Source organism: Symsagittifera roscoffensis, chromosome 4 (assembly GCF_963678635.1).
Source record: "Symsagittifera roscoffensis chromosome 4, txSymRosc1.1, whole genome shotgun sequence".
NCBI classification, from domain to species: domain Eukaryota; kingdom Metazoa; phylum Xenacoelomorpha; order Acoela; family Convolutidae; genus Symsagittifera; species Symsagittifera roscoffensis.
This window is the reverse complement of record NC_087065.1, coordinates 18960286-18987829: the sequence shown is the minus strand read 5'-3', so window position 1 is coordinate 18987829 and position 27544 is coordinate 18960286. Positions and strand designations below refer to the sequence as shown.

The following is a 27544-nucleotide window of genomic DNA, read 5'->3' as shown; positions in this document are numbered from 1 at the left end:
ACATTTATTTTGGGTTAATCTAAAATCAGGCTTCGCAATTTTCGTAATTTACACAAGCATAGCTTGCGTTATAGTATGAACTATCTTTTTTTCCAACCTAAGTTGCAAATATTGTTGCGACACTAATATTGTTGCGATGAAATTATTTCATTTGGAAAGTGTTCAGTTTGATCAATAACCATTTATTAGTTACAGCCAATGCTAAGGATACTAACGCCGACTATTATTGTTCCGAATTTCGTAACGGAATAATTGTGCTCGGGGTGGTTTTCTTCAGACAAATTTCGACTTTTTGAATAGCCATTTTTGACGCAGTTTTTTTTTTTTCATTCAAAAAGTATTGTTGTCCTGAGCTTAAATTTGGAAAGATATTTCACCTGTGATCATTTTTCATAAAGTTATTGAGGTTTAAAAATTGCCATTTTGGTCAATTTGGGAAAATTAATGCGCGATATATTTCGCGCTACTAACGCGTAAGCGGAGATTTGATCCCTCTTAGAAATCGTTCCAAATTGGTTGAAGGAAGCTTATTTGCCATAATTGATGTGTTACTATGAGTGAAATTTATCACTTTGTACTTTATATGGCGTGTGGGGTGATGATTTTCACAAAAATTTCAAATAAAAAAAATCATTTTGTTTTAATCAACATTTATTTTTTCATGTTAATACTGCTCCATAGAACCTTAAAGGCAGTCAGAATTCTCAGGGCTTCGCCCTGATACTAGCAGTTTTGTACTACAAATAGCACTTAAGCTTCACGTTACCATGGATTTGTAGCGTAGAGGTAGGGAGGAGACCCGCAACAAAATAAGAGGGTTCGAACCTGGGCAGGGTCGGATGTTTTTAATGAACTTTTTTCGTATACTAGTTAAAATGCGTCAGCTTTATAAATTGAGGCATTGTAGTTGGTAATATATTTTTTTTCAAATTGACTGGTACTGCGAATGCGTCATAATTGGCGTTTACTTTTGAATCTGATTCTCTGTGACAAATACACACTCTATGCGAAAAAATTTTTGTAGTCAAAAATTTCCAACGCTCATGGTTGCGAGAAAAATTTTGCCAAATGACAGTAACATAAATTGCAAAATTGTTGGTGATTTTCATAATTGTTTCAGGAACATGAAGCTCGCATTTTTTATTGCAGTTTTCAATTTTTACTTGTTCAAATTCTATATGCAGTTATTTTTCTAATTGGAAATGCCAGCTAGCATTAGCAATTAAATCTCAATTTTAAGGCAAGTACTTATGAAATTTTCTATTATCTGCTAGCTGTAAAGCCAATTGTCGCCTGGTACATAAAATCAGATATCAAATTACACATCCTAAATCTATCTATCTATCTATATCTATCTATCTATCTATATCTATCTATCTATATCTATACTATATTTAAATGTGAGTGACAGCTATCTCCCATGTTTAAGCATAATAATTTTGCATGTTTAACGAAAGAATTTTTTCAAGCTCTATCTATCTATACTATTTTTAACCGCGAGTGACAGCTATCTCCCATGTTTAAGCATAATAATTTTGCATGTTTAACGAAAGAATTTTTTGATTTTTAAGCTCTATCATATATTGCAATGCTTAAGAAATTTTTTCTATTAGTTTTTCGCAAGGTCATTAATTTCTCAGTATTTTTTTTTCGAAGTCATATTAAGTCTGTCTGTATACCTGCTTTTTAAATTAATTTGATTGTCTGTCTACCCGTCGCCTAACATTTTAATTTTCATCTAGTATCTATAATATATTTAAATACGGGATTCACTATCTCGCCATGTTTGATCTTCTTCAACGTATTAATTTTGCATGTTTAACAAAAGAATTTTTTCACGTTTAAGCTATATCGTATATTGCAATGGTTAAGATTTTTTTCCTTCAATTTTCCAGTTTAAATTCAATGTTTATTTCGTCAAGTTTGAAATAAGCAACCAAATAGCAGGATAATGTCAGAGTTTTCACAGGTTTTGCGATTCTGGCCTCCATATATGAATAACCAAATCCTTTTAGTTTACGAGATAGGCAATTTTCGAGATTTTTCAAAAGTTTCTAGAAAAATTAATATAGACAAATTTCTAAATTTTTGAAATTCTCACCCTGTAGTTGGGTGCTGTCAGACTACTCTCAGGGGTTGCGAATCTTGCCTCCAATTCTCACTTCTCAAATCCTTGTAGTTTTCGAGATATGACGTTTTTTATGATTTTTTTTCTTCAAAAATTTAGATTTTAAAAATTTCCAAAAAAAATTGATATCTCAATCCTGTTGTTGGATATTGTGAGGGTACTCTTAAGGGTTGCGAATCTTGCCTCTGATTATGGCTGCTCAAATCTTTGTAGTTTTCGAGATATGACGTTTTTTTGGATTTTTTTTCAAAATTTTTCAGAAAATTTAGATACAAAATATTTCACAAAACTTGAAATTACTATCTCAGTAAGGAGACTCTGTCAGGGTACTCTCAGGAGTTGCGAATTTTGCCGCCAAATATGTTTGCTCAAGTCCTTGTAGTTTTCGAGATATGACGTTTTTTTATGATTTTCTCCGAAATTTTCAAAAAAACTTAAATTTTAAAAAATTTCAAAAGTTTGAAGATCTCAATCCTGTTATTGGAATCTGTGAGGGTACTCTCAGGGGTTGCTAATCTTGCCTCTGAATATGGCTGCTCAAATTCTGGTAGTTTTCGAGATATGACGTTTTTAGGTTTTTTTTCAAAGTTTTTCAGAAAACTTAGGTATAAAAAATTTCACAAAACTTGAAATTTTCATCTCTGTAGTGAGGCTCTGTCAGGATACTCTCAGGAGTTGCAAGTTTTGCCTCCCTGTTTGACTGCTCAATTCCTTGTAGTTTTCCAGGTATGAAGTTGTTTTGTGATTTTTTCAAAAAAAATTTCATGAAAATTAATTAAATTTTTTTTTCAAAGTTTGAATTTCTTAACCTGTAGTTGGGGGACTTTCAGAGTAATCTTCGGGGATGCAAATTTGGCCTCCAATTAAGAATGCCCAAATCATTTTTTGGTTAAGAGATACGACGATTTTTGTGATTTTTTCTTGGAAATTTTCAGAAAGCTCAAATTACAAATTAATTAGTTAAAGTGAAATTCCGAACCCTGTAGTTGTGCACTTTGAAAGATTGCAAATATTGCCATTAAAAAAGACTGCTCAAATTTTGGTAGTTTTCGAGATGTGAATACCTTTTTTTACAAAAATTTAAGGTGAAGTTTCTCAAAATTTGAATTTCCCAACGTAGTTGGGTACTGTAAGAGTACTCTCAGGAGTTGCCAATCTTGCGTCCAAATGCGACTGCTCAATTGCTTTCAGTTTCCCAGTTGTGACGTTTCTTAGTTCATTTTAAATTTTTCGAAGAACTTATATAAAACTTCACAAAATTTTATGGTTCTTAAAAATGTGTATAAAAAACTTGAATGAAAAACTTTTCAAAATTTGTAATTCAGAACCCTGTAATTGAGTGCTGTCAGAGTACACTCAAAGAATAGTTTTTGAGTTGTTGAAAATTCGAAGCACCGGATGTGCGTTACACGCTAGTAACTTTGAATTACTTCACCGCCTGAATGACATCAATGGAAAAACTTTTTTTTACCAACCGATTTGCTCAATCAAATAACTTGAAAAGCTTGCTTAAAAAAATTTAATTTTTTCTGAAGCAGTTCATCAGTCTATGATATAATTAAAAATTTTTCTAACTTTCGTAGCTTGAATAGCTTGCTTGGAAAAACTTAAACCATTAAATAATTTTGAATGATTTCATCGCTTATTTTTTTTTAAAAATTTTTTTGCTTGATTGTTGAGAAAAAAACTAACTCCGATAAATTTTTCGTTTACTAGCTAAAATGAGTCCGCTCTATAAATTGAGACATGTAAATTTGGTAATTTTTTTCTTTTTCAAATTGACTGTTACTGCTAAAGTGTCGTAATGTTATCGGTCATGTTTTTGCTTGTGTATGCGAAGTTCAACTTCGTCTCTGTGTTGATGTTTTGATTTATTACACTTGCGAGCGTAGTGTTTTAGTATGAACCTTCTTCTTTTCCAACTTAACTCGCAAATAAAAGTGCTCATTTGGTGACACTGTTGCTATAATCAGAAGCATGTGTTTCTTGCTTTCTTGGCTAGTGTTTGCCGATTGTTAAATGTGCCCGGCTGAGAGGTTAGGGAGTGATATTTCTAATCTCTAGGTAAGAGGTTCGAATCCGTCGGTTAGAATTTTTAAAACTAATTCCAGACTTCTTAATACTTTTTATTTCACTTTATAGAGCTGCTATTTTGTCGTGTTCTCGCAAGTGTTTGCGAAGAGCAGCTTCGCATCTGTATTAAAAGTAGCGAGTTCATGAAGCCTTTGCTCATAGGTGATACTTCTGGTAGAGGGCGACCGTAATTTATGGCGGACGAAATTGGAAACTAATATTTAAATGTATAATTTTGCTATAGCTGTGTTTAAAGCGCGGGTTTCTCAGGTTCGGTTAATTGAGAAAGAACGACGAAGATAGAGTTTCTCCAAAACTAATTTGTTATTTGCGAAAATTAGACCCAAGTTTTTGTCCCATTGATTGGTCTCTCTGCCTCAGTTTGCGGAAGATGCTATGAAAAAAAGAGTATTTTTTAACCTAATTATATCGAATTAAGCGAAAAAAAGTTTAAGGTTGGTGAAGTATCGGACAAATTGCATAATTATATAATTTTTTGTCTAGAATTAAAAACTTGCGAGATTGTACTGAATAAAATTGCCGCTTCTTATTTGAAAAAAGTTTTTTGAAAAAGCCTGCTGATTTTCCGACAATACATTTTTCTCAAAACTTGTTTGTTTGAGTGCGATGTTTATTTTACTTCTGCCGGAATTTCGAGCAATCCATGTTTTCATTATGTTTTATTTGAAATTATGGCGCAATTTTTTTGCGGAGTTTGGACCCTTTTTAGCTGAAAATAAACGGCATCAAACTGAGCATCTCACTTAGTCGCGCAAAGTTCAAGTGGTATTTTGAGCAAATTAGACGTCAACACTTTTAGGATTTTATATGGATAATAACCCCTGCGTAGCGTAGTGTCATATTACGTGATCCATTCCCCCCACCTAATTTGCAAATAAAGGTGCTCATTATTTGGTAGCACTCTGGTTTTTCGGTAACGGATTAATTTCTGCGGGTTAGTTAATAAGGTTAGTTAATCAAAATCGGGTTAGTTTATCAAAAATGTGATACCAATGGAGAAGACACCGGTTAATCTCTTGAGTGCCTAGATATTACTTCACCGGATGTTCTACTACTTTCGATTTTTCAGTGGGTTATTTTTGGACCAATGGGGGCATTTTTTGTATTATTTTTTTTTCTAGAATAAAAAGTAAATCTGAGTTTAAGGGTGCAATTAAAATGTTGTGCTACGCCCTAATTTTGGTAGAACAAGAGTCTGGCTTTTGGAAACGCACACATTTTAACACTTGATTGTTTTTTGGAATTTTTTTTCTCGAAAACTACCCTGACAAATCTGAGGTTCAGGTTTCTATCGAAAGAACAGATCCCCTGCTCAAACGAATTATTCCATTCCGGCAAGAAAATTTTACCAAACCGGCACCTCCAGCTTTAGCTGGTCTCCTAGTGCTTATGCTAGCGAGCAGTTAGGTTTTTAGTACGAACCTCCTTTTCTAACCTAACTCTCGAATAAAAGTGTTCACTTGTATGCATTTTTGCTATAATCACGATCTGTAGCTTTGCAATTTTCATAGCACCTGTTCTGGGCTTTATTTTTGGCTAGTGTTTGAGATGGAATAAGCGTCCGTGGCTGAGTGGTTAGTGTGTGAGACTAATAATTTCTAGGTCGCAGTAGGTTGTAGGTTCGAGTCCGAAACGTTTTACTAATTCGAAGATTATGATTTTTTATTGAACTTTTGAAAACCCAGAGCTGCTTTTTGTTGTGTCCTCGCAAGTGTTTGCGAACCGCAGCTTCGTCTCTGTGTTAACTATTGTTAAGTGTCCATGGCGCAGATTCTGTTTTGTGTGAATTTTAATATCCAGGTCGTGAGTTCGTTTACTGCTTTTAACACAAGCGAAACGTAGTTTATAGTGTATTATTACGAAGTACTTTTTTCTAACCCAAGTCGCAAATAAGAGTGCTTATTTAGTGGCACTTTTTTATGTTTTATTTCAATCATGTTTAAGCTTAATAAAGCAGAAAAAGTATAATGGCTTATGTTGCTGCTTTATTTTTGGCTAGTGTTAGGTTCTGCTTGAAAAAATATGTAGTATGAATTTCTTATGCTTTGTTGTTTTTCGTTTTTTTTGTGCGATGCTGCGGAAAAATTTTGCCTTTTTCACAGAAATTACCGTACCGATTTTCAAAGAAAAAATGGCACTAAGGGAAAAATCGGCTGTTCTTCTGTGCCTGCATATTTTGCTGTCTCTGTTCATTTTAATTCACATTCTACTTATTTCAAAAGTCTCAGTAGGAGTATTTTTTGCCTCTTTGTTGTAATTTTTTTCATTTTCTCAGATATTAACTGCACAAATCTGAGGTGATGGATTCAATCAAAAGAACAAATTATGAGAATCTCAAGCGGTTATTCCCTTAAATCGGTAGAAAAGAAAATTTTTGATCTCATAACAAATAGGAGATTAAGGGTTTAACCACAAAAAACAATCAGTTATACGCATATTACCTGCGCAAGCGGTTGTGCCCTGCGTTTTGAAAAAAAAGACCTAAAAAGTTCCAATTTTAAGTTTTTTGGAAAGTTATTGTTTTTTCAAAAACTAACCTGCTGATTTTGAGGCTAATAGTTCATTAAAACTAACATGGTGCTTAGATAATCCTTGCGTGATCTGTTTTACCGGGTTTTTTTTCTGTGGAAAAGCTGATATGGACTTCGGAAAAATTCCTTATTAAACTTTTACCTCTTTTTAAGTAATTTCGTCACTATTCTCGAGAATTACCAGCTAAAGCTGAAATTAAGGATTCAATCTAAAATTCAGAGTGCGTACATCTTCATTCTAGAAATCAGGGAGTGGGAAGCCATTTTCCCTTGCTTTAGTAGAGAAAAGTTTGAGAAAAGTTTATGGATGCATGAAAAGTTAATTTTTGATTTAATCAATTGTTGGAACCTATTTGACTTTTTCGAAAACTACCCGACCAAACCTGGTTGAAAGATTCCAATTGAAAGCGCGAGTAGTCGTTTTCTCCTCTAAATAAGCGGTTTTTCCCCGAATTAATCAGAGAAACACAAGGGCTTAGGGGCTTAGCGTAAGTCCATTTTTGGGAAATTACGCGTTTCAGTATCATTACGATATATGATTAAAATTATTAGAGGAGGTAGATCCAGCATTAGCCTGGCCTTTAGTTTACTTCCAAACAATCGTGGCGAGTTTTATTTTTTTTGTCAATTTTTTGCTGCTTAACATTGACTATTTGATGGAAACTGTAGCTGCTTTACTGGTGGGTAATGATATGAAAGTACAAGCGGTCATGATGCAGACGTGAGAACGTGATACTTCTAATCGCAACAAAATTTTTTTTCAAGGTGTGATTTTAATCTTTTCTTTATCTCACTTAGTTTTGCCTATTCAGAGCTCTTTTTTTCCATTTTTCTCGCTTGTGTTTGCAGAGCGCAGTTTTGCCTCTGTGTAACTTGTTTGTTTTCTTCTTCACCTTTTCGCTCCTTTTTTACTTTTTGACCTCTAGTTTTCGTCTTTTTCTCGCTTGTGTTTGAAGAGTGCAGCTTCGCCTCTCTGTACAGAAGAATAATTTTTTGATGTTCGTTGTATAACGAAGTCTAATAGCTCATTTTTACTACTTCGTGTCATGTTTTGTTCTCCGATTTTCCCTTATCAAGGAACGTGAAATGTAAATATATCTTTTTCATTTTCCTAATTTTTTTTCGCTTATTTATTAGCTGATCATGTGTTACAATAATTTTCTCCTGTGACTCTTATTAGACTCTTAAAACAGCGTAAATAGCGCAATCGTGCCGCTCAGCAGTGTAAAGCTTTTCGTTTTGAAAGCGTCAACCTTGTCGATTTCGATATTTAAGCCGGAGATCAAGTGAGATCATGGCAGATGACAAAATACACCATAAAATGCTTTCAAAGCAAAAGCCTTTCCATTAAGCGAGTATTAACCTTTAAAGATCAATGTTGCGATGATTACCTGGTATAACATACAGGCACTTAGCAAAATGGTCTGTCGTTCACTTCGAGAGCGTCAGATCGTGTTGTATTCGATCCCCTGCAATGGCAATCAGTGTATTGTACACGATATATTTTTTTATAGGATGAATGATACCAAATTCGGCGCCAATATATACTAATTTTCAGTAGGAGCGTGCGCCAAAACGGCTTTTTGACGGCTCGCTTTGACCCGTTTTTTCAAAAATCTTAATAGTGTTCTGGAAACGCTCGGAAACTCCTCTTCCTCCCTACTCGAGAAAATCTTAGATCCACCCCCGATACGAATATGATTACAATACAGTATATGATTATAATACAGTATTTTTTATACTAATTATGCGAATGCGATAATCTGGTCGGCTGAAATTAGGATTTACGGTGTAGCTATAGGTATAAAGAAGCGAATTTCATATCAAATTTAATCTGCGTATGATGCCAAGCCTTCTTATTTTATTGGATGCTGTCTATTCAGAACTATTTAGCCTAATCATCCTCATAACGTATCTGTGGCTTCTCAGTTTTTCGGATAAGGATAAAAACATGCCAAAGCGAGCAGAATACAACAAATTATTCAAATTACCGTCTATTTATCAGCTAGGCTGTGAATATAAACAACAAGGCTGAAATAGACAAGTACTGCTCAACAGATTTTATGGTGATAGCGGATCTTGTTAACAACCCCCCCCCCCCCGCCATTGCAATAGGGGGGAGATTCGTTACAAGGTAGCAATTTCGTATATGCTTAACTGTTCAATTCTTTCTTTATAGGGAGGCGGGGAGTTTCGTTACAAGGTACCATAGGGGGGGGGGGGATACTTAACAAGATCCGTGATAGCTAACAATGCCGCAAACATGAAAGCAGCTTTCAATGTCGCATTGCTTGTGGAAACCCTCAACTTGGGGTCAAGCTGGAATGGTTGCACGTGCCATTTGCTCCAAAACGTTATTCCAGATGTGCTAAAAATGTATCAGATAACGCAGTACTGCAACGCGCACTTGAAAAATGCCACAAAATTGCACAGCAAATCTACAAACTCTAAGTACTAACTGGAAAAAGCTTTTCCTAAAACAAACGAGACCCGATAAACAATGCATTAACGGAAATTGGAAACACGGAGCTTACTTTTATAGGAATCGAACTTTGTCTACTAACGAAATAAGCCGAAATTCCACAGTTTTTTCAGGAAGCTACTGATACTCTTCAAGCAGGTAAACCGACCCTTTCAAAAGTCATTCCAATTTTTCAGCAGTTTGAAATTGTTTCAATTCCGTTTTGGCGAAAACAGAACACCGGAGATAACGTCATTTTTCAAGTTATTGTTGTCCCAGTGAGTTCATAGGCAGTTGAAAGATCATTTTAGCCTTCTAATTTGAGATGCTCTGATCGTAAAATTGTTTACAGTCAGAAACCCTTGAAAAATTTTGTGATTATTGAATAATGATACGAAATTCGAATTATAGCATTATATGTTTTTATAAGAAAGCTAAATTATACTCTTATACGATAGCTAGATTATACGTTATACGAAATTTTCGTTATTCGTCAAATCACTAATGGCAATGATAGTGTATGAGGACGAGCTCTCACTTGCTTGAGGAATACCTCTAGCTTCAGGTCTACCGCAGCCTGACTGATTACGGCTGCAATATTAGTACCGCTTGAAAGTTCTAGACACAAAGAAACGGGGCTTGACTCGCAAAATAATCTTGCTCAACAAAATGACTGTCTGGAAAGTGGGGAAATAAGAGAAACGGTCTTTGCTTAGACAGGCTGGACAGCCTTTCATAGAGCCTCTGCGAATCGCAGAAACCACAATTATTTTTTTTTTCAGTTTTTTTTGGTAACATAAAATCGGATATGACTCTCAAATACGAAGTGTGTTGACTAAACTGGGCAGTGAATTGAGTGTGGTGTTATGTTTGCAGGCGACCCTGAAGATGTTGCTGCTGACTGTGCTGGTGTCAGTGTACAAGAGCTTCTTCATCATCCTCTCTCTCTTCGTCCTCATCCTCTGCTACGCTCTCTCGGGAGTCATCCTGTTCGGAACTGTCAAATATGGAGAGAATTTGCACAGGTGGGGGCATTGAATTTACAGTTAACACTTTCTGATCTCCCCTTATGAACTACTTCCCCTTATGATACCTAGTAACGAATCTTAATAACGAGTCCCCATATAAAGGGCTGATTTAACGGTTAAACTTACATGAATTTTTTACCTAGTAGCGAATCTTTGCAAAGGTGGGGATAGTTAAAGAGATCCAAGCTATCTAATGTTGTAGCATTTTTTGTTGAAAAATTGGTATTTTATATTGTTGTCGTAAGCTCCATGTAAAACAGATATTCAACATCTTTTACATTCCACTTGGAAGCAATTCTCAACAATTGCCGTTAATTTAAAATACATTGGAAACAGTGTTTTGTACTCTTGATACGATATACGACAAATTATACGAAGTTTATTATGCGATTCAAGGAAAGACTTAATTTATACATTGAAATATACAATTCTACGGAAACGGTAATTGGCCATTTGAATAGGATGGAACCGGGCGATAAGAGGCGATAATAATAGTGAAGACTCTTACATAGATTTTGATGATTTTTTGTTTTTTTTCTCAGGAAAGTGAAAATTTGTTCAGGCTCATTTTTTTTTTGCAATTTGAATTTTTTTCTTTAAACTCCATCATCTAACAGCAAAAGCTTAAAGGCCACGAAAAACGTGATCGACTTCTAGTTTTCGATATTGATGAATAAACGTCATCGAAAGTATCAGACTTCCAGCGCAACGAAAAAATAACTCACTGATCCAGTTTTCTTAAATTGGTTTAGTTTTATCAAAGAATGTAAATCGTAAATTATTCTAGAAATTTAAAGAGCTTTGAGGCAATCTATTTTTTTCTTGGAGTTTCGAACTTCTAGAAAAACAAGGCAGTTTTTTTTTCTGTTTACTTGCGTTTAAATACTATTTTCCACTGTCGGCAATTTTTCATTGAGTGCCAAAAGGTTGGTTGGTTGCTACACGGGGTCTTTCAGGTGCACCAGTAAGAGTTGTTGTCAGTTCAGTCTGTGGCGTTCTAGCAAAAAAAATTTTGAGTATAAACGCTAAACAAGACTGCTCGTACCAGGTTGAAGTTCTGAATGTTCCGACTGTCTTTTAAGGTCTATGGAGCAGTAATAACATGAAAAAAATAAATATAAAAAATTAACATGTTTTTTTTTTAATTTGAGATTTTTTTGTGGACATCATCCCCCCACTCGCCATATAAAGTACAAAATGATGAATTTCACTCGTAACATATCAGTTATGGCAAATCATTTTCCTTCAAACAATTTAGAACAATTTCTAAGACGGATTAAAGCTCGGCTGACGCGTTTATAGCGCGAAGTATATCACGAGTTAATTGTCCCAAATTGGCAAAAATGACTTTCTTCAAACCCCCAAAACTTAACGAAAAATGATTCCAGGTAAATTCTTTTTTCTAATTTTAGCCCAGGACAACAATATCTTTCGAATGATGAAAAAAACTCCGTCAAAATGGCTAGTTCAAAAGACAAATTTTGTCTGAAGAAAAAAAAAACCCGAGCACAAATAAACTTTCGTTACGAAAGTCGGAACAACAACATAAAGTGATCGCTGCACTTAAATTAGGTATATTTCAACTTCAACGGTAATTTGCCGTAAAACGGTAATTGGCCATTTGAATAGGATGGAACCTTTCAGTCTGTGGCGTTGTAGCAAAATTTTTTTTGAGTGTAAACGCTAAACAAGACTGCTCGTACCAGGTTGAAGTTCTGAATGTTCCGACTGTCATTTAAGGTCTATGGAGCAGTAATAACATGAAAAAGTTAATTATAAAAAAATAACATGATTTTTTATAAATTTGAGATTTTTTTGTGGACATCATCCCCCCACTCGCCATATAAAGTACAAAATGATGAATTGCACTTGTTGTAACATATCAGTTATGGCAAATCATCTTCCTTCAACCAATTAGGAACAATTTCTAAGACGGATTAAAGCTCCACTGACGCGTTAATAGCGCGAAGTATATCATGAGTTAATTGTCCCAAGTTGGGAAAAATGGCTTTCTTTAAACCCCCATAACTTTACGAAAAATGATCACAGGTAAATTCTTTTCTTATTTTAGCTCAGGACAACATTACTTTTCGAATGATGCAAAAAAAACTCCGTCAAAATGGCTAGTTCAAAAGACAAAATTTGTCTAAAGAAAAAAACCACCCGAGCACAAAAATACTTTCGTTACGAAAGTCGGAACAACAACATAAAGTCATCGCTGCACTTAAATTAGGTATATTTCAAATGCAACGGTAATTGGCCGTAAAACGGTAATTGGCCATTTGAATAGGATGGAACCGGTTTTTATAAGAGGCGGTAAATATCGTGAAGACTCTTTCATATATTTTGATTTTTTTTTGGTTTTTTTTTCAGGAAAGTGAAATTTTGTTCAGGCTCTATTTTTTTTTGCCCTGTGAGTTTTTTCAAATTCAGTTTTTCCTTCAATATTGATGAATAAACGTGATCGAAAGTGGACTTCAAGTATCAGACTTCCAGTGCAACGAAAAAATTACTCACTGATCTAGTTTTCTGAAATTTGGCTAATTTTATCAAAAGAATGTAAATAATAAATACTTTGAGGCAATTTATTTTTTTGTTTGAATTTTGAAACTTCTAAAAAACAAGGCAGTTTTTTTTCTTTTTACTTGCGTTTATTTAAATTTTTCCACTGTCTGTCGGCTATTTTTCATTGAGTTCCAAAGGGTTGGTTGGTTGCTACATGGGGTCTTGCAGGTGCACCAGTAAGAGTTGTTGTCAGTTCAGTCTGTGGCGTTCTAACAAAATTTTTTTTGAGTTTAAATGCTAAACAAGATTTCTCGTATCAGGGCGAAGTTCTGAATGTTCTGACTGTCTTTTAAGGTCTATGGAGCAGTAATAACATGGAAAAGTTAAATATAAAAAAATACATGATTTTTTTTGTGGAAATCATCCCCCACTCGCCATATAACATACAAACTGATAAATTTCGCTCGTTGTAACATATCAATTATGGCGAATCATCTTCCTTCAAACAATTTCTAAGACGGATTAAATCTCCGCTTACACGTTATTAGCGCGAAAAATATCACGAGTTAATTGTCCCAAATTGGCAAAAATGGCTTTCTTCAAACCCCCATTACTTTACGAAAAATACTCGCAGGTAAATTCTTTTTTCTAATTTTAGCTCAAGACAGCAATACTTTTCGAATGATGTAAAAAGTCGAATTTTGTCTGAAGAAAAAAACCACCTCGAGAGTTTTGTGAAAAAAACCACCCCACAACAAGTTTTGTTCTGTTCACTTTTTGTCTAGTCATAAGCCAATCTGAGAACAACGAGTTCGAAGTTTCCTATGTTTCCAGTATTTCATAGCAATTTTGGATCAGTGATTCTGTACGCACGCAAGTTTGTTTGTTTTCAGGCGAGCCAACTTCCACAATGCTGGCCACGCCATGACAGTTCTGTTCCGGATAGTGACGGGGGAGGACTGGAACAAGCTGATGCACGACTGTATGCTCAGTCCCCCCATGTGCACGGAGGCACCCGACTACTGGGACTCGGACTGTGGCAGCTTCACTGCATCCATCATATTCTTCTGTTCTTTCTATGTCATTCTCGCTTACTTTGTGCTGAACTTGCTCGTCGGTTAGTTCAATATTTTCATTTATTGGGGGGGGGGGGGGGGGGTTGCGTCATTATAATTAGATAAAAAACGTAACTGTTATAAAAAAAAGTTGGTGTTTTAAAAACTGTGCTCCGAATTCTTGAATTTATTTCAATATAAAAATTATCGGCTTTGAACATATTTATTATCCGATTGAAAACTTTCATTACCAATTTGCTATCTGGTTTCTTTACACATGCAAGGTTGTTGAATATCCAATGCATGAGCTTTTCGTGGCAGTTTTTTTTCTGTTTACTTGCGTTTATTTAATTTTTTTCACTGTCTGTCGGCTATTTTTCATTGAGTGCCAAAGGGTTGGTTGCTACACGGGGTCTTGCAGGTGCCCCAGTAAGAGTTGTTGTCAGTTCAGTCTGTGGCGTTCTAACAAAAACTTTTTTGAGTTTAAATGCTAAACAAGACTTCTCGTACCAGGTTGAAATTCTGAATGTTCCGATTGTCTTTTAAGGTCTATGGAGCAGTAATAACATGAAAAAAATAAATATAAAAAAAATAACTTTTTTTAAATTTGAGATTTTTTTGTGGACATCATCTCCCCATTCGCCATATAAAGTACAAAATGATGAATTGCACTCGTTGTAACATATCAGTTATGGCAAATCATCTTCCTTCGACCAATTAGGAACAATTTCTAAGACGGATTAAAGCTCCGCTGACGCGTTAATAGCGCGAAGTATATCACGAGTTAATTGTCCCAAATTGGCGAAAATGGCTTTCGTTAAACCCCCATAACTTTACGAAAAATGATCACAGGTAAATTTTTTTTCTAATTTTAGCTCAGGACTACATTAACTTTCGAATGATGTAAAAAACTCCGTCAAAATGGTTAGTTCAAAAGACAAATTTTGTCTAAAGAAAAAAACCACCCGAGCACAAAAATACTTTCGTTACGAAAGTCGGAACAACAACATAAAGTGATCGCTGCACTTAAATTAGGTATATTTCAAATGCAACGGTAATTGGCCGTAAAACGGTAATTGGCCATTTGAATAGGACGGAACCGGTTTTTATAAGAGGCGGTAAATATCGTGAAGACTCTTTCATATATTTTGATGATTTTTTTTGGTTTTTTTTTCAGGAAAGTGAAATTTTGTTCAGGCTCAATTTTTTTTTGCCCTGTGAGTTTTTTTCAAATTCAGTTTATTTCCTTCGATATTGATGAATAAACGTGATCGAAAGTGGACTTCAAGTATCAGACTTCCAGTGCAACGAAAAAATTACTCACTGATCTAGTTTTCTGAAATTTGGCTAATTTTATCAAAAAAATGTAAATAATAAATACTTTGAGGCAATTTATTTTTTTGTTTGAGTTTTGAAACTTCTAAAAATTAAGGCAGTTTTTTTTTCTGTTTACTTGCGTTTATTTAATTTTTTCCACTGTCTGTCGGCTATTTTTCATTGAGTGCTAAAGGGTTGGTTGGTTGCTACACGGGGTCTTGCAGGTGCACCAGTAAGAGTTGTTGTCAGTTCAGTCTGTGGCGTTCTAACAAAAAAAATTTTGAGTTTAAATGCTAAACAAGACTTCTCGTATCAGGGCGAAGTTCTGACTGTCTTTTAAAGTCTATGGAGCAGTAATAACATGAAAAAGTTAAATTTAAAAAAATACATGATTTTTTTTGTGGAAATCATCCCCCACTCGCCATATAAAATACAAACTGATAAATTTCGCTCGTTGTAACATATCAATTATGGCAAATCATCTTCCTTCAAACAATTTAGATCAATTTCTAAGATGGATTAAATCTCCGCTGACACGTTATTAGCGCGAAAAATATCACGAGTTAATTGTCCCAAATTGGCAAAAATGGCTTTCTTTAAACCCTCATTACTTTACGAAAAATACTCGCAGGTAATTTTTTTTCTCTAATTTTAGCTCAGGACAGCAATACTTTTCGAAGGATGTAAAAAAACTCCGTCAAAATGGCTAGTTAAAAAGTCGAATTTTGTCTGAAGAAAAAAAACTACCTAGAGAACAAATATACCGTTACTTTCGTGACGAAAGTCGGAACAACAACCTTAAATGATTGCTGCATATAACTTAGGTATAATTCATTTTCAATTTGTGCGGATATACGTTTTATACACGTTTATAAATTGATTGGAAAGCAGCCTATGAAGCTATTCTAGTATATTTTTACTCAATTTAAGAACTACAGTGCTGATATAAATTATCCGGACAAAACGATCAACATTGGAAATATTGAACGCGTTTTTCGCAAATTGGCTTGTGATTAGACAAAAATTTAACAAACCAAAAGTTGCTTAGAATTTCACCAGAGTTATCATGATGCAATTTATATTGCGAAATTCGGAACCAAAATTTTACCTCAAAAATGGGTCATTTTGGCTTTTCTTGGTTTATCAAAAATAACCTTAGATTTGGGGATTTAATTGATGAAAAAATTTATGCCAAAAAAGCCTCTCACACTGCCCAACAAAGCTGAAGAAAAGTAAAATTTCCAAAAATCTGTATAAGATAGCCAATAAAACACAAATCTACACGTTTTGCCCTAAAATTCGGAGATTTTACCTTGCAAGAAATTTGTTGGACTGTCTAAGCCGCTTCTTTTGATTTAATTTATTTTTCTCAATTAACTCGGTAGTCTTAGGGTTGTTTTTGATTACTTCAGAAAAGCCAAAATGACCCATTTTTGAGGTTTGGTTCCGAATTTTGCGAATTAATTTGCATCATAGGAATTCTGGTGAAATTCTGAGCAAGTTTTGTTCTGTTCACTTTTTGTCTAGTCATAAGCCAATCTGAGTACAACGCGTTCGAAGTTTCCTATGTTTCCAGTATTTCATAGCAATTTTGGATCAGTGATTCTGTACGCACGCAAGTTTGTTTGTTTTCAGGCGAGCCAACTTCCACAATGCTGGCCACGCCATGACAGTTCTGTTCCGGATAGTGACGGGGGAGGACTGGAACAAGATCATGCACGACTGTATGCTCAGTCCCCCCATGTGCACGGAGGCACCCGACTACTGGGACTCGGACTGTGGCAGCTTCACTGCATCCATCATATTCTTCTGTTCTTTCTATGTCATTCTCGCTTACATTGTGCTGAACTTGCTCGTCGGTTAGTTCAATATTTTCATTTATTGGGAGGGGGGGGGGGGGGGTTGCGTCATTATAATTAGATAAAAAACGTAACTGTTATAAAAAAGTTGGTGTTTTAAAACTGTGCTCCGAGTTCTTGAATTTATTTCAACATAAAAATTATCGGCTTTGAAAATATTTATTATCCGATTGATAACTTTCATTACCAGTTTGCTATCTGGTTTCTTTACACATGCAAGGTTGTTGAATATCCAATGCATGAGGTTTTCGTGGTTCAGTAAAGGGTAATTTTCAACAGTGAGTTTTACAACTGACTTTCAGCTATCATCGTGGAGAACTTTTCTTTGTTCTACTCGAATGACGCAGATGCGCTGTTGAGCTACAACGACATCAAGATGTTCCAGGAGAAGTGGAAGATAGTAGACCGGGAGAGGAAGGGATACATCACCACAATACAAGTCCGCTTCCTTCTCAGACACCTCACCGTTCGTAGTCGCTTAATTGGAAATTGATATAAGATGAAATTAAGTAAAAGTGAATTTTCAAGTGCCAATCAGCAAAATGAAGTTCATTTGCTTAATTAAGGTCGCTTTTTTTCAATGACTGTCCTATTTTACATATTTGAAAATTTTGAAAATGAAATTAGTGTTATCAGAATTTTGTGTAATCAAGGTAGCTTCTTGAAATTCAATCACCTTTCGTATTATTTTGTGTAGTTGCCATAAAGTCATATTTAGGTTTTAAGTTATCAAGTAAATGGTTTTCGTACATGGAGGTGTGTGTTTTATGTATGAATGAACTTAATCGTACGATTTTTTCTGCCAATTTGATCTATGAAGCTTGGAGTTTGAGAAATTGGAAGTTTGAAGCGTGAAGTACTTTCGTTGATCGACACTTGTCCAACTGTCACTTGGTCATAATTGTGCATTGTGGGGTTGTAGGGTCGTCTGCAAGTGGATATGGTGAATGACAAGCTGCTGTTTAAACACATGTGTTGTGAGGCGGAGAAGACGCACAACGGGGCAGAGGTCTCCTTCCACGAAATACTCTCAATGCTCGCTTACAGATCAGTCGACATTAGAAAGGTTAGAGTATACTCGGCCTTGAACTATATTTATGCCAAATTATTGTAGCTGGTAGTAGCTTTTTTTGGTGAACGAACCGGACGAAGTTAATCAACCCAAAAACTGCTCATTTTGTCAAGATACTTTCTTTTATTGATTACTGCGTGTAAAATACTGTTTCAAAAATATTAACGTGAAATAGGCGTTAATGATCAATATTGTCAAGAATTTGGTTTCAACCGTAACATATTTTAAATATTATATGCTTTAAAATAATTAAATTCAAGCAGATTTGCGGCGAATTGGCTTAGTTAAGACAAAATGTGAAAAATATTTAAATTTCCGGGTATTTGTCAAAGTTGATATAGCATAGCTTGGATTAACTTTTCATCTTTAGTTGAAGACTGTCCTTTAAGTAATAGTGGAACACAGTGTTGCAAATACGATACTGCAAGTCTCGATTGAATTAAAAAACAGCTTCAGAAATTAAAACATAATTTTTGTCTGCTTCGCCATCTTGGCTGTGAATCGGTGATATTTGTGAGAGTTTGATTGCACTTGTGCTCATTTCTTTGTTATTAAAAGTAATGAACGTAGTGAAGACTCTTATATAGGTCTTGCTGAATTTTTTTCAAGAAAAAGTCTTAAAGTTTGTTCACACTCAGTTTTGATTTTTCGCGGTTTGACTTGCGTTTCTATTGTTAAAAGGAAGGCAAACTCAACTATCGAACAGTAAAATTGTAAAGGTCATGAAAAACCTGATCGACTTCTAATTTTGAAAATGGAAATTAATTATCAGATTTTTCATCGAAATAAAAGTTTTACCCTTTTCTCAAATTGGATTAATTTAACAAAAAAAAAGTGTCCATCATAAATTGTTCTACAAATTCAAATAGCTTTAAGTCCATTTGTTTTTTTTTCTGAGAAATTTAAAAGTTTTTTTTCAGGCTCCTTGCTCGTTCATTACTCTTTTCCAACTGTCAGTTCTATAGCTATGTTCTATTTTTCACACGCAAACAAAATTTGAAGCTCGAAATCAAAATCTGCATTATGCGTACAACAACGTTCATCCCTAATTCTAATTCGTAGTTCGATAATAACTATGATGAAGTTTTTGCAATGGATATTGCAATGGTCCAAATTTTGTTTTCTTATCTCGAATTAGATTACAAAGAAAAGGACGCAAAATCCATTGCAGACATTTGGAACATTTTTGGAGCTTCAGCTTTTTTTTTGCTTAATTTTCACAGAGTATTATGTTGATGTGAAGGTTCTGCAACTGGAGGAGTTACTGGAGCGGGAGGAGCTGGAGTTCAGCATCGAGGAGGAGGTGGCCAAGCAGACCATCATCAACTGGTTCAACAAAATAGTCAAGGCCAGAAACGTCCGGCGACAGACCACAGGTGAACATCGAAAATTTTATTAGGGGTCGGGTATGGATCGCACCGTTTTTGTGGCGGTGTTCTAATAAATTGGACTGGGTTGGTTTCATAATATTTTTTAGTGTTAATGAACATAGTGAAGACACTTACTTATATAGGTTATGTTTACACTGCGATCAGCTTAGTGTAATATTACGAACCTTCTGTTTTTCCTAGCCTTAGCAAATGAAAGTTTTCAATAAAAAAGTTCATTTATTTACACAAGCAATGCTTGTGTTATAGTATGAATTATCTTTTTTTTTTCAACCTAAGTCGCGACCTGTTGCGACGCAAGTGCTGTTGCGATTAAATGTGTTCATTTTGATCAATAACCAGCTCTTAAGAACAGCCCATGCTAAGGATTTTAACACAGACTATTATTGTTCCGACTTTCGTAACTAAAGTAACGGATTATTTGTGCTCTGGGTGGTTTTTTTGTCTTCAGATAAATTTCGACTTTTTAACTAGCTATTGTTGACGGGATTTTTTTATATCATTCAGAAAGTATTGTTGTCCTGAGCTTAAATTTGGAAAGATATTTTACTTGTGATCATTTTCCGTAAAGTTTTGGGGTTTAAAATTGCCAAAATTTGGGACAATTAACGCGCGATATATTTCGCGCAATTTACGCGTAAGCGGAGATTTAATCCGTCATAGAAATTGTTCCAAATTGGTTGAAGGAAGCTTATTAGCCATAATTGATCTGTTACTAGTATCGAAATTTATCACTTTTGTACTTAATATGGCGTGTGGGGGGATGATTTTCACAAAAAATACCAAATTTAAAAAAAAAATCATTTTTTTTTCATTACATTTAATTTTTGTATTTTATAACTGCTCCCTAGACTGCTCTATAAATTGAGGCATTTTGATAACATGTGCATTGACTTTCGAATAAGTTAACACAGTTGATGCTTTTTTTAATTCATGGAGTGAACCGAAAAAAGCTATTTATTTCAAACATAACAGTAATAAAATCTCGATTTCAGAAGTTTTCCAACTCAATATATCTCTGAAATTTTTTGAAATACATAATTTGTACATAATGTGGTTTTATGATTTGCGATTTATTACATGTAAAATTTGTGTGGATGCCTTCAGCTTGTTATATTCGAAATTATTACTTGCAAAATTTGTTTTTGTGCTATTTTTGCTGCATCGAATTGGCAATTTACTAGCATATGTAGCTGCTTTATTGGCGGCTAGTTTTTGGGGATTTTAAGCATCCGTGGCTGAATGGTTAGTGTGTGAGACTCAAGTTTGCTAGATCGCAGTTTTTTGCTAATTGGAGTTTTTGCTAAGCCTCGAGTTCTTGCAACTTCGAGGCTTATTTCTACTTTTTATTTCTCATGTCACTTGATAGAGCTGCTTTTCAGTCGTTTTCTCGCAAGTGTTTGCGAAGCGCAACTTCGCCTCTGTGTCTAAAATTTGTATTGTAACCAAAATAAGTGTTGAAGTAATGTGATTAAGTTATCTAATGATGACTTGTTAAGAGAATACTCTTATTCTAAGGCTTGCTGATTTTTCGCTTGTTTTTTTTTCAGCAAACAGTCCGAAAATGCGCAGAAGTGCATTGAAAAACTGCAGAAGTGCATTCATACATGCCAACGCATTTACGAATGCACTTTTGTATATATGCAATTCTTGAGTTCAATTCAAGTTCATTTGCTAAAAGATGCGCTTCCCAAATACAAAACCTAAATTGTCTGGCAAAAATGAGAACTTATAGTTTTGTTTCCTTACGCCCATTGATTCTTCCCAACTGTCTGTTGGCTATTTTTTTTCGAGTTGACTGAGCTACCTGCCTCCGAAAAAAAGGTTTCCTTTGTTTCCAAAAGGGGAGACATTTATATCTCAACTGAGGCACCAAATAGAGGAGGAAGTCATTCAGAAGTGGAACCCAAATGAGACCAATGTGCACAAACAGGGCTCAATTGGGGGAGGGGCCGGTGGATCTTCCAACAATGCTGCAGATGATGGAACCACGGAAAAGATGGTAGGCAGCCTTGAATACTTTTCTAAGATACTTATGATTTTAACACGGCTACAGGTTTTGCAGGTATTTAGATTGATGCCTCACTAAATCACATATTATCTTTTTTGGAGTAATGAAAATCCCTTAAGAAGTAATTCCACTGTTTCTTCTCACTCAACGAGTGATCAAGAAAAGTAGTGGCTAGGTTTCGAGCAAGAAAGTTGATCAGAAAACAACAAACAGTTTCATTCTCTATACATACTTAAATATTGGCGATTGACGTAGTTCTTTGACGTAGTTCTTTTCTCTGAATGGGTTGATTTTCATGATATAATTTCAGTGCGATTTCAAAGCGTAAAATTATTGGGAAGTCAAAGTGAACTATCAAGTGTTATTTTAGGGTCAGTTCCTAACTGCGTCAGATGGTTCGAAAAAGTACAAGAAAGGACTCTGTCTTAAGAAAAACGTGAGCAGTGAAAGTGAATCGAACGCCTCACTTGTCTACATTGACTCATGGAAAGCAGACACTTGTGCTGGATCGGGCGCCAAAGTGCAGAGCTGGTGGAATGCTGCAATTCTACAAAACTCAATTAATGCATCCGTAGACAGTGAAGATAGTGATGATTCGGATGATGAGGACTGAGATATCATCTATCATTTCGTTTTTTATTGCATTAAAATTTAATAGTTTGTAAAAATTCTTCGAAGTTTGCTGAAATTAGATTAGATCATGCTCGTGTAAAATATTTGATAAGCTGTAATTTAATTTAAAAAAGCACTGTCGAAAATAGTAAATTCGCAAATAATTTATCTGAGACTTATGTGCAATAAAACAAACCTAATTTAAAATGTGCAATAGAAATTATTAAATGTGCAATATGAGATAATGATTGCAACTCACTGCTTTCCAGTCAATGAAAACTCAATATTGATATCGTGCAGTTCATAACTAGAATATTTGCTCGCTTGCGTAGTACTACATAGGTGTAATGAGCACTATGGCTATGAGAAATATAATATTGTTTTACCTGTTTTTGAATTCTGCGGCATGCATTACGATGACCTAATCAGATTCACAAGTTTGTAAAAACAAGGTCACCACGGGAATCATTTCGCATCTACGCAAAGTGGATGTTCATTAAGTGTCCCTGACATCGTATATTGGTCATGTTGAATTTTTTGTTTTTCAGGAAAAAACCTTAGTGATTCAAACTTTGCTGTTTTTTTTGTGGTTTATTTTTTAATGTTTTTGAAGTTCAAATTTATTTGGCAAAAGGAAAGCAATTTACTATGCTCTCTAATAACGAAGTGCAAATAATGCTTGAAAATTTAAATTTTTACGAACCGATTTACCTTCTGAAAAACCTTCAAAGACCATAAACTTCATCACTTGATGAGCTTGCACAGAAAACTTTTTGTGAATTGAATCTCGCTATGATTAATCTTGAAATTATTCAACTTGAGGTAGCAAACGTGTTGTTAAATGCTTAATTGCTGTTTTTGCGAACCTATGCATGTTATTACAAGCAAAGCTTGTGTGATAGTATGAACTCTCTTTTTTTCCAACCTAAGTCGCAAATAAAATATTGTTGTGATAAAATGTGTTCATTTTGATCAATAACCAGCTATTAAGTACAGCCAATGCTAAGGATATAAGCACAGACTATTATATTACAAATAGCACTTTAGCTGCAAGGTATCATACATTTTTAGCGTAAAGGTAGGGAAGGAAAACCGCAACAAAAAATGAGGGTTCAAACCTGGGCAGGGTCGGATGTTTTTAATCAACTTTTTCGTATGCCAATTAAAATGCGTCCGCTTTATAAATTGAGGCATTGTAATTTTTTTTCAAATTGACTGGTAGTGCGAATGCGTCTTACTTGGCGTTTACTGTTGAATCTGATTCTCTGTGACAAAAACACTCCAAGATAAAACTTTTTTGTAGTCAAAATTTACCAACGCTCATGGTTGCGAGAAAAATTTTGCAAAATGGCAGTAAAATTTATTTGAAAAATTGTCGGTGATTTTCATAACTGTTTCAGAAACATAAAACTCGCATTTCATTTTTTTAGCTTTCAGTTTTTACTTCTTATTTTCAATTTCTATTTGCAGTTATTTTTCTAATTGGAAATGCCAGTTAGCATTAGCAATTAAATCTCAATTTTAAGGCAAATTCCTAGTCCTAAATTTAATTTTAAAAAATTAATGTGCTTGATTGTTGAGAAAAAAACTAACTCCGATAATAAACAATGGGTTAAGCAAAAAAACTGAAGAGTGCGTGAAACGTTTGAAAGAGTAAAAGATGGAATGAGCTCTGTTTTGAACAGTCAACGAAGAAAAGTAGCTTGAAAAAAAAAGCTGCTAATTTGAAGTTAGACGGATATCCCATTTTAGTATGTTAAGCAAAAAATTGAAAACTACATACTGGTTATAGGAAAATAGAGGCTGAAGTAATATAATGCACAGTGAAAAATCAGGCCATTTTTTGCAACGTTGGCTTTGATTAATTGGAAATCCTTTTAAAGTTCAATTGTAGTCTAAGCTGTTTTGAAGTTTTAGTTTCATTTTGAAGGCCAAGTGATTAGCAAGGTCATTTTTGTTTGAAATTTGTGCAGCAAAAATTTTTCCGTTTCTTTGATTTTAACCGACGCTTTGTTTTTGCTTTGATCGATTAACCGCTATATTTTCAATTCTCAGGTTCTTTGTAATTTTATTATGGTATCTTATGTCGTGGGCAATTTTAGAACGAGGGATCTTTTGGAATGGTATCTTATTGACTGGGATCTTCTCGTTTGGGATCTTAAGGTAAGGGATCTTTTGTCATGTAACCCAAAAACAACTACTTGCTTGAGAAAAAAGAGCTTATTGTTCAATTTGCATGGTTCGCTAGTTTTGAAGGATCTTATTGAAAACGTAAGTTAAGCAAAAAAGTGCACGTGCACAATTCTAAACAACTAAATAAGAAAACTGCAAAAATTAGGTCAAAGTCACGTAACACTATTTTATGACCTTCTATAGGGAAAGTCATTCTTACTAAAAAAACTGAATATCCCATAGCGCTACTCATATTCGAATGTCTTTACACGTAAAATTGCATGCTCGTGCGATTTTTATCCTGGGAGAAGTTCGGTCATAGACACACGCACACATACATGCCTACACACATACCACCAACTGTTTCTTTCATTTTATGTAGATAAACAATTATGCGTATGTATGAAAGTAGTGTAATCCAAGCAGCAGCAGATCTATTCAGGCAATTGGTTATTCAACAAGGGCCGTGATTAACACTTCGTAGTCTTCAATACGGTTTTAGTTTTCAGTGTTGTTTGGCATTTTTATAGTTCGTTAATTGCCATTTATAGAGGCTTTTGGTTGTGAAATTGTAAAAATTGGCCAGCCATTAAATGTTCTTGAAGTAACGGCGACCGGGCTGCCGTGGGAATGCATTTTCAGTTGCCATTCTAATCCCCTTCTCATGGACATTCTTTGGAAACCCATGAGACTCCCAGGGTTCAAAACAGAAAAAATTCCAAAGCGATTCCAGCAATTCAAGAAGCTGAAAAATTTCTATGAAACTCAAAGTAAAAAGCATATAATCAGTTAAGCATAATTTATATTTCGTTATTATCACTTGTTTGTTTGTAAACAGATTTGATTTCTTTTTGCTTGGAATACAAAACTGGAATTATACTTATTTGAAAGGTATTGGTTCAAAAAAGCGTACCCTTGTTTTTGGTTTTCATACATTTGTGTTGTAGATTTGTTGTGTTGTATTCAGTACAAAACTGTGATGTGGCTCTTAGTGCCCAAATCTGGAATTTACCTTCTAGGATAGATCAGAAAAAGGTTTTATTAAAAAATTAAATTGATAACTAAATCCTATAATCATTTGATTTTTTATGTTGTAGTTTTGCGTCAAGTACTAGTTCCTTTCGGTGCTTAAAGAAACAAAAACTTCTTTGGACTTTCAAAGTCATCAAAGAGTTTCATAGTCTACTGCGTAGTTTTCAAGGGTATCATAAGGAGTGAAGTGTTTGTTTTTATCACGTTAAGCCCTATTGGTGCAATTCGGATTCGAAAAAATCGTTTTACGAGATTAAATTGTGTATTTTGTGAATTCTAAGCCGCAACAAGGACACTCCTTTCGTTCTTTTTTTCTTCTTTCATTTTCTTTGACCGTTCCGACAGAACTTTTCCTTGTTTAAAGGCTTGTCCCTGGAATCCAGACACAAAATACCGACAGAAAATTGTGCGCCTATCTAGTGCACAGTTTGGCCTCGTAATGTGAAAAGGGTTGTCTCGGTGTCGAAAAGTTACAGCCTTCATCTTAGTAGTTTCAATGGAAATGGCGGTATCCATGATAATATCATTATAAATTGTTTCCAATCAAATCTGATATTATTTTATATGAAACAAAAGCAAACAAAAAATATAAACACTTTCGACGCTATTAGAACTGAACAAAGCGCCTCAAACAAAACAAAAACAAACTCTAGCTTCATGCTAGCATTGCAAGATATGCAGCTGCTCGAAAATCCACGTTTTCTGATCGAGTTATAGAATTGGAAAGAAAAACATTCTTGAAAAAAGTAACAATTCAACTATATAATTCCTTCGCATTGGATTTTTAAAGAAATCTGGAATCGCGCTAATAAACAAGATACAAATTTAAAGAAGAAAGAAGTTTAAAAAATTATTTTGATTTTTTTTGTTGTTTTGACAAAAATTTGCCTAATTGGAAAAATTAGATTAAATATTTGCCTAATTTTTATGTCAAGAGGTCTCTAATGATTTTGGTGTCTTCAAGTTCAAAATTATTTTCGTGATGCGCTTTTCAACTGAAGAATAAGTATCACAGTATCACTTATTGTTGATTGTAGAATCTTTCTTTCACGTTCCTTTCAAAAAGATTTCCTTATTTATTTCAGAATTTTGTTTAAGAACAACTCAGTTATTAGAAAGTTTAAACAAAATAACTCGAAGAATTCTTTTCGAACCTAATCCTTCTTTACAAAAAAAACTATTCTTAGTATTGCTTCACTGTTAACTTTAAGTGGCCTGATTGTTGTTTTGTCTGTGTTGGCTCTTGAAACAACCCGTTTTGTAAACCTGATGAATGTTAGTTTTATAAATTTGAACCAGTTGTGCGATTTCAAGTACTTGCGCATCCAATTTTTCGTATATTTTCAAATTTGTGTCTCTATGAACTCCCAAGTATTAAGTGTTGAATTTTTCAGTTATATTGTTATTCAATAAAATACAGTCTTTAATGTTTACCAGTTTTTTGAATTTTTTCAAATTTGATAGTTTTAGGTTGTCGCCATTTGGTGAGTTGGTTTTGGCAGAGCCATTTGTTGGTCTTATACGTGATTTCCTGATGTAATTTTGTAAGCTGTAGGCTTTTTCATTTGTTTTAAAGACTGTTTTGTCCGCATAAAGTTGTAAGTTTGTTAGTTTTGCTAGTATTTCGCGCCGACAAACAAATTTTTTTAAATACTATGAAAAGCAATGATTTTAAGATTGAGCCTTGCTTTGTGAATATTTGTGGCATCTAGTTTCTATATACTCCGTACAAACTGACAAGTAGGATTTTAAAATCCTGTTTGCAGGTCCTCGGAAGCCCATGTCAGATAGTTTTCGAATTAAAGTGGAAAAACAACCGTATCACATGCTTTTTCAAATCTATGAATGTGCACTATGTAACTGTATTAGACTCTTTTCAATTAACTTCTTCCGTGAGCGATTTAATTGCAGCTTTTGTGCCTTGTTTCGCGCGGAAACCGAATTGCCCAAAGAACAGGAAGACATATTTTTGAACAAGCTGGCTGATGCAATTGTTCATCAGTCGTTCGGAAATATTCTGGATTCTAAATTGCTAAAACTTTCCGGGTTCTTTTAGCAAATCATTATGAGCTGGGATAAATTGTGAAAAACACCTTTTGCGAAACATTTAGGAAAAACATCTTTTTCGAAACAATTTCTAATTTTTTTTCAAGGAGATATGCAAATAACTCTTTTGCGGAGAAGGTAATTGATTTCACACCAGTATGAATTGTACTTGAATTTGAAATATGGAAGGGTTTTTTTTTAATTTCTTCACATGACACTTTTTAAAGCATTTC

General features: G+C 34.5%; 1 protein-coding gene across 1 annotated transcript in view; it reads left to right on the top strand.

The window, feature by feature from the left end:
* Window positions 1-22539, top strand: part of LOC134844601 (sodium leak channel NALCN-like) — a 135523-nt gene extending 112984 nt beyond the window's left edge. Inside the window, exons 23-29 of the mRNA XM_063861358.1 lie at window positions 10091-10239; window positions 16755-16978; window positions 17281-17444; window positions 17901-18044; window positions 19294-19426; window positions 21283-21440; window positions 21820-22539. Of these exons, the coding sequence (XP_063717428.1) occupies window positions 10091-10239; window positions 16755-16978; window positions 17281-17444; window positions 17901-18044; window positions 19294-19426; window positions 21283-21440; window positions 21820-22062 (1215 nt within the window). The 3' untranslated portion in view covers window positions 22063-22539. The remainder of the gene's footprint in view (window positions 1-10090; window positions 10240-16754; window positions 16979-17280; window positions 17445-17900; window positions 18045-19293; window positions 19427-21282; window positions 21441-21819) is intronic.
* The last annotated feature ends 5005 nt before the right edge of the window (window positions 22540-27544 follow it).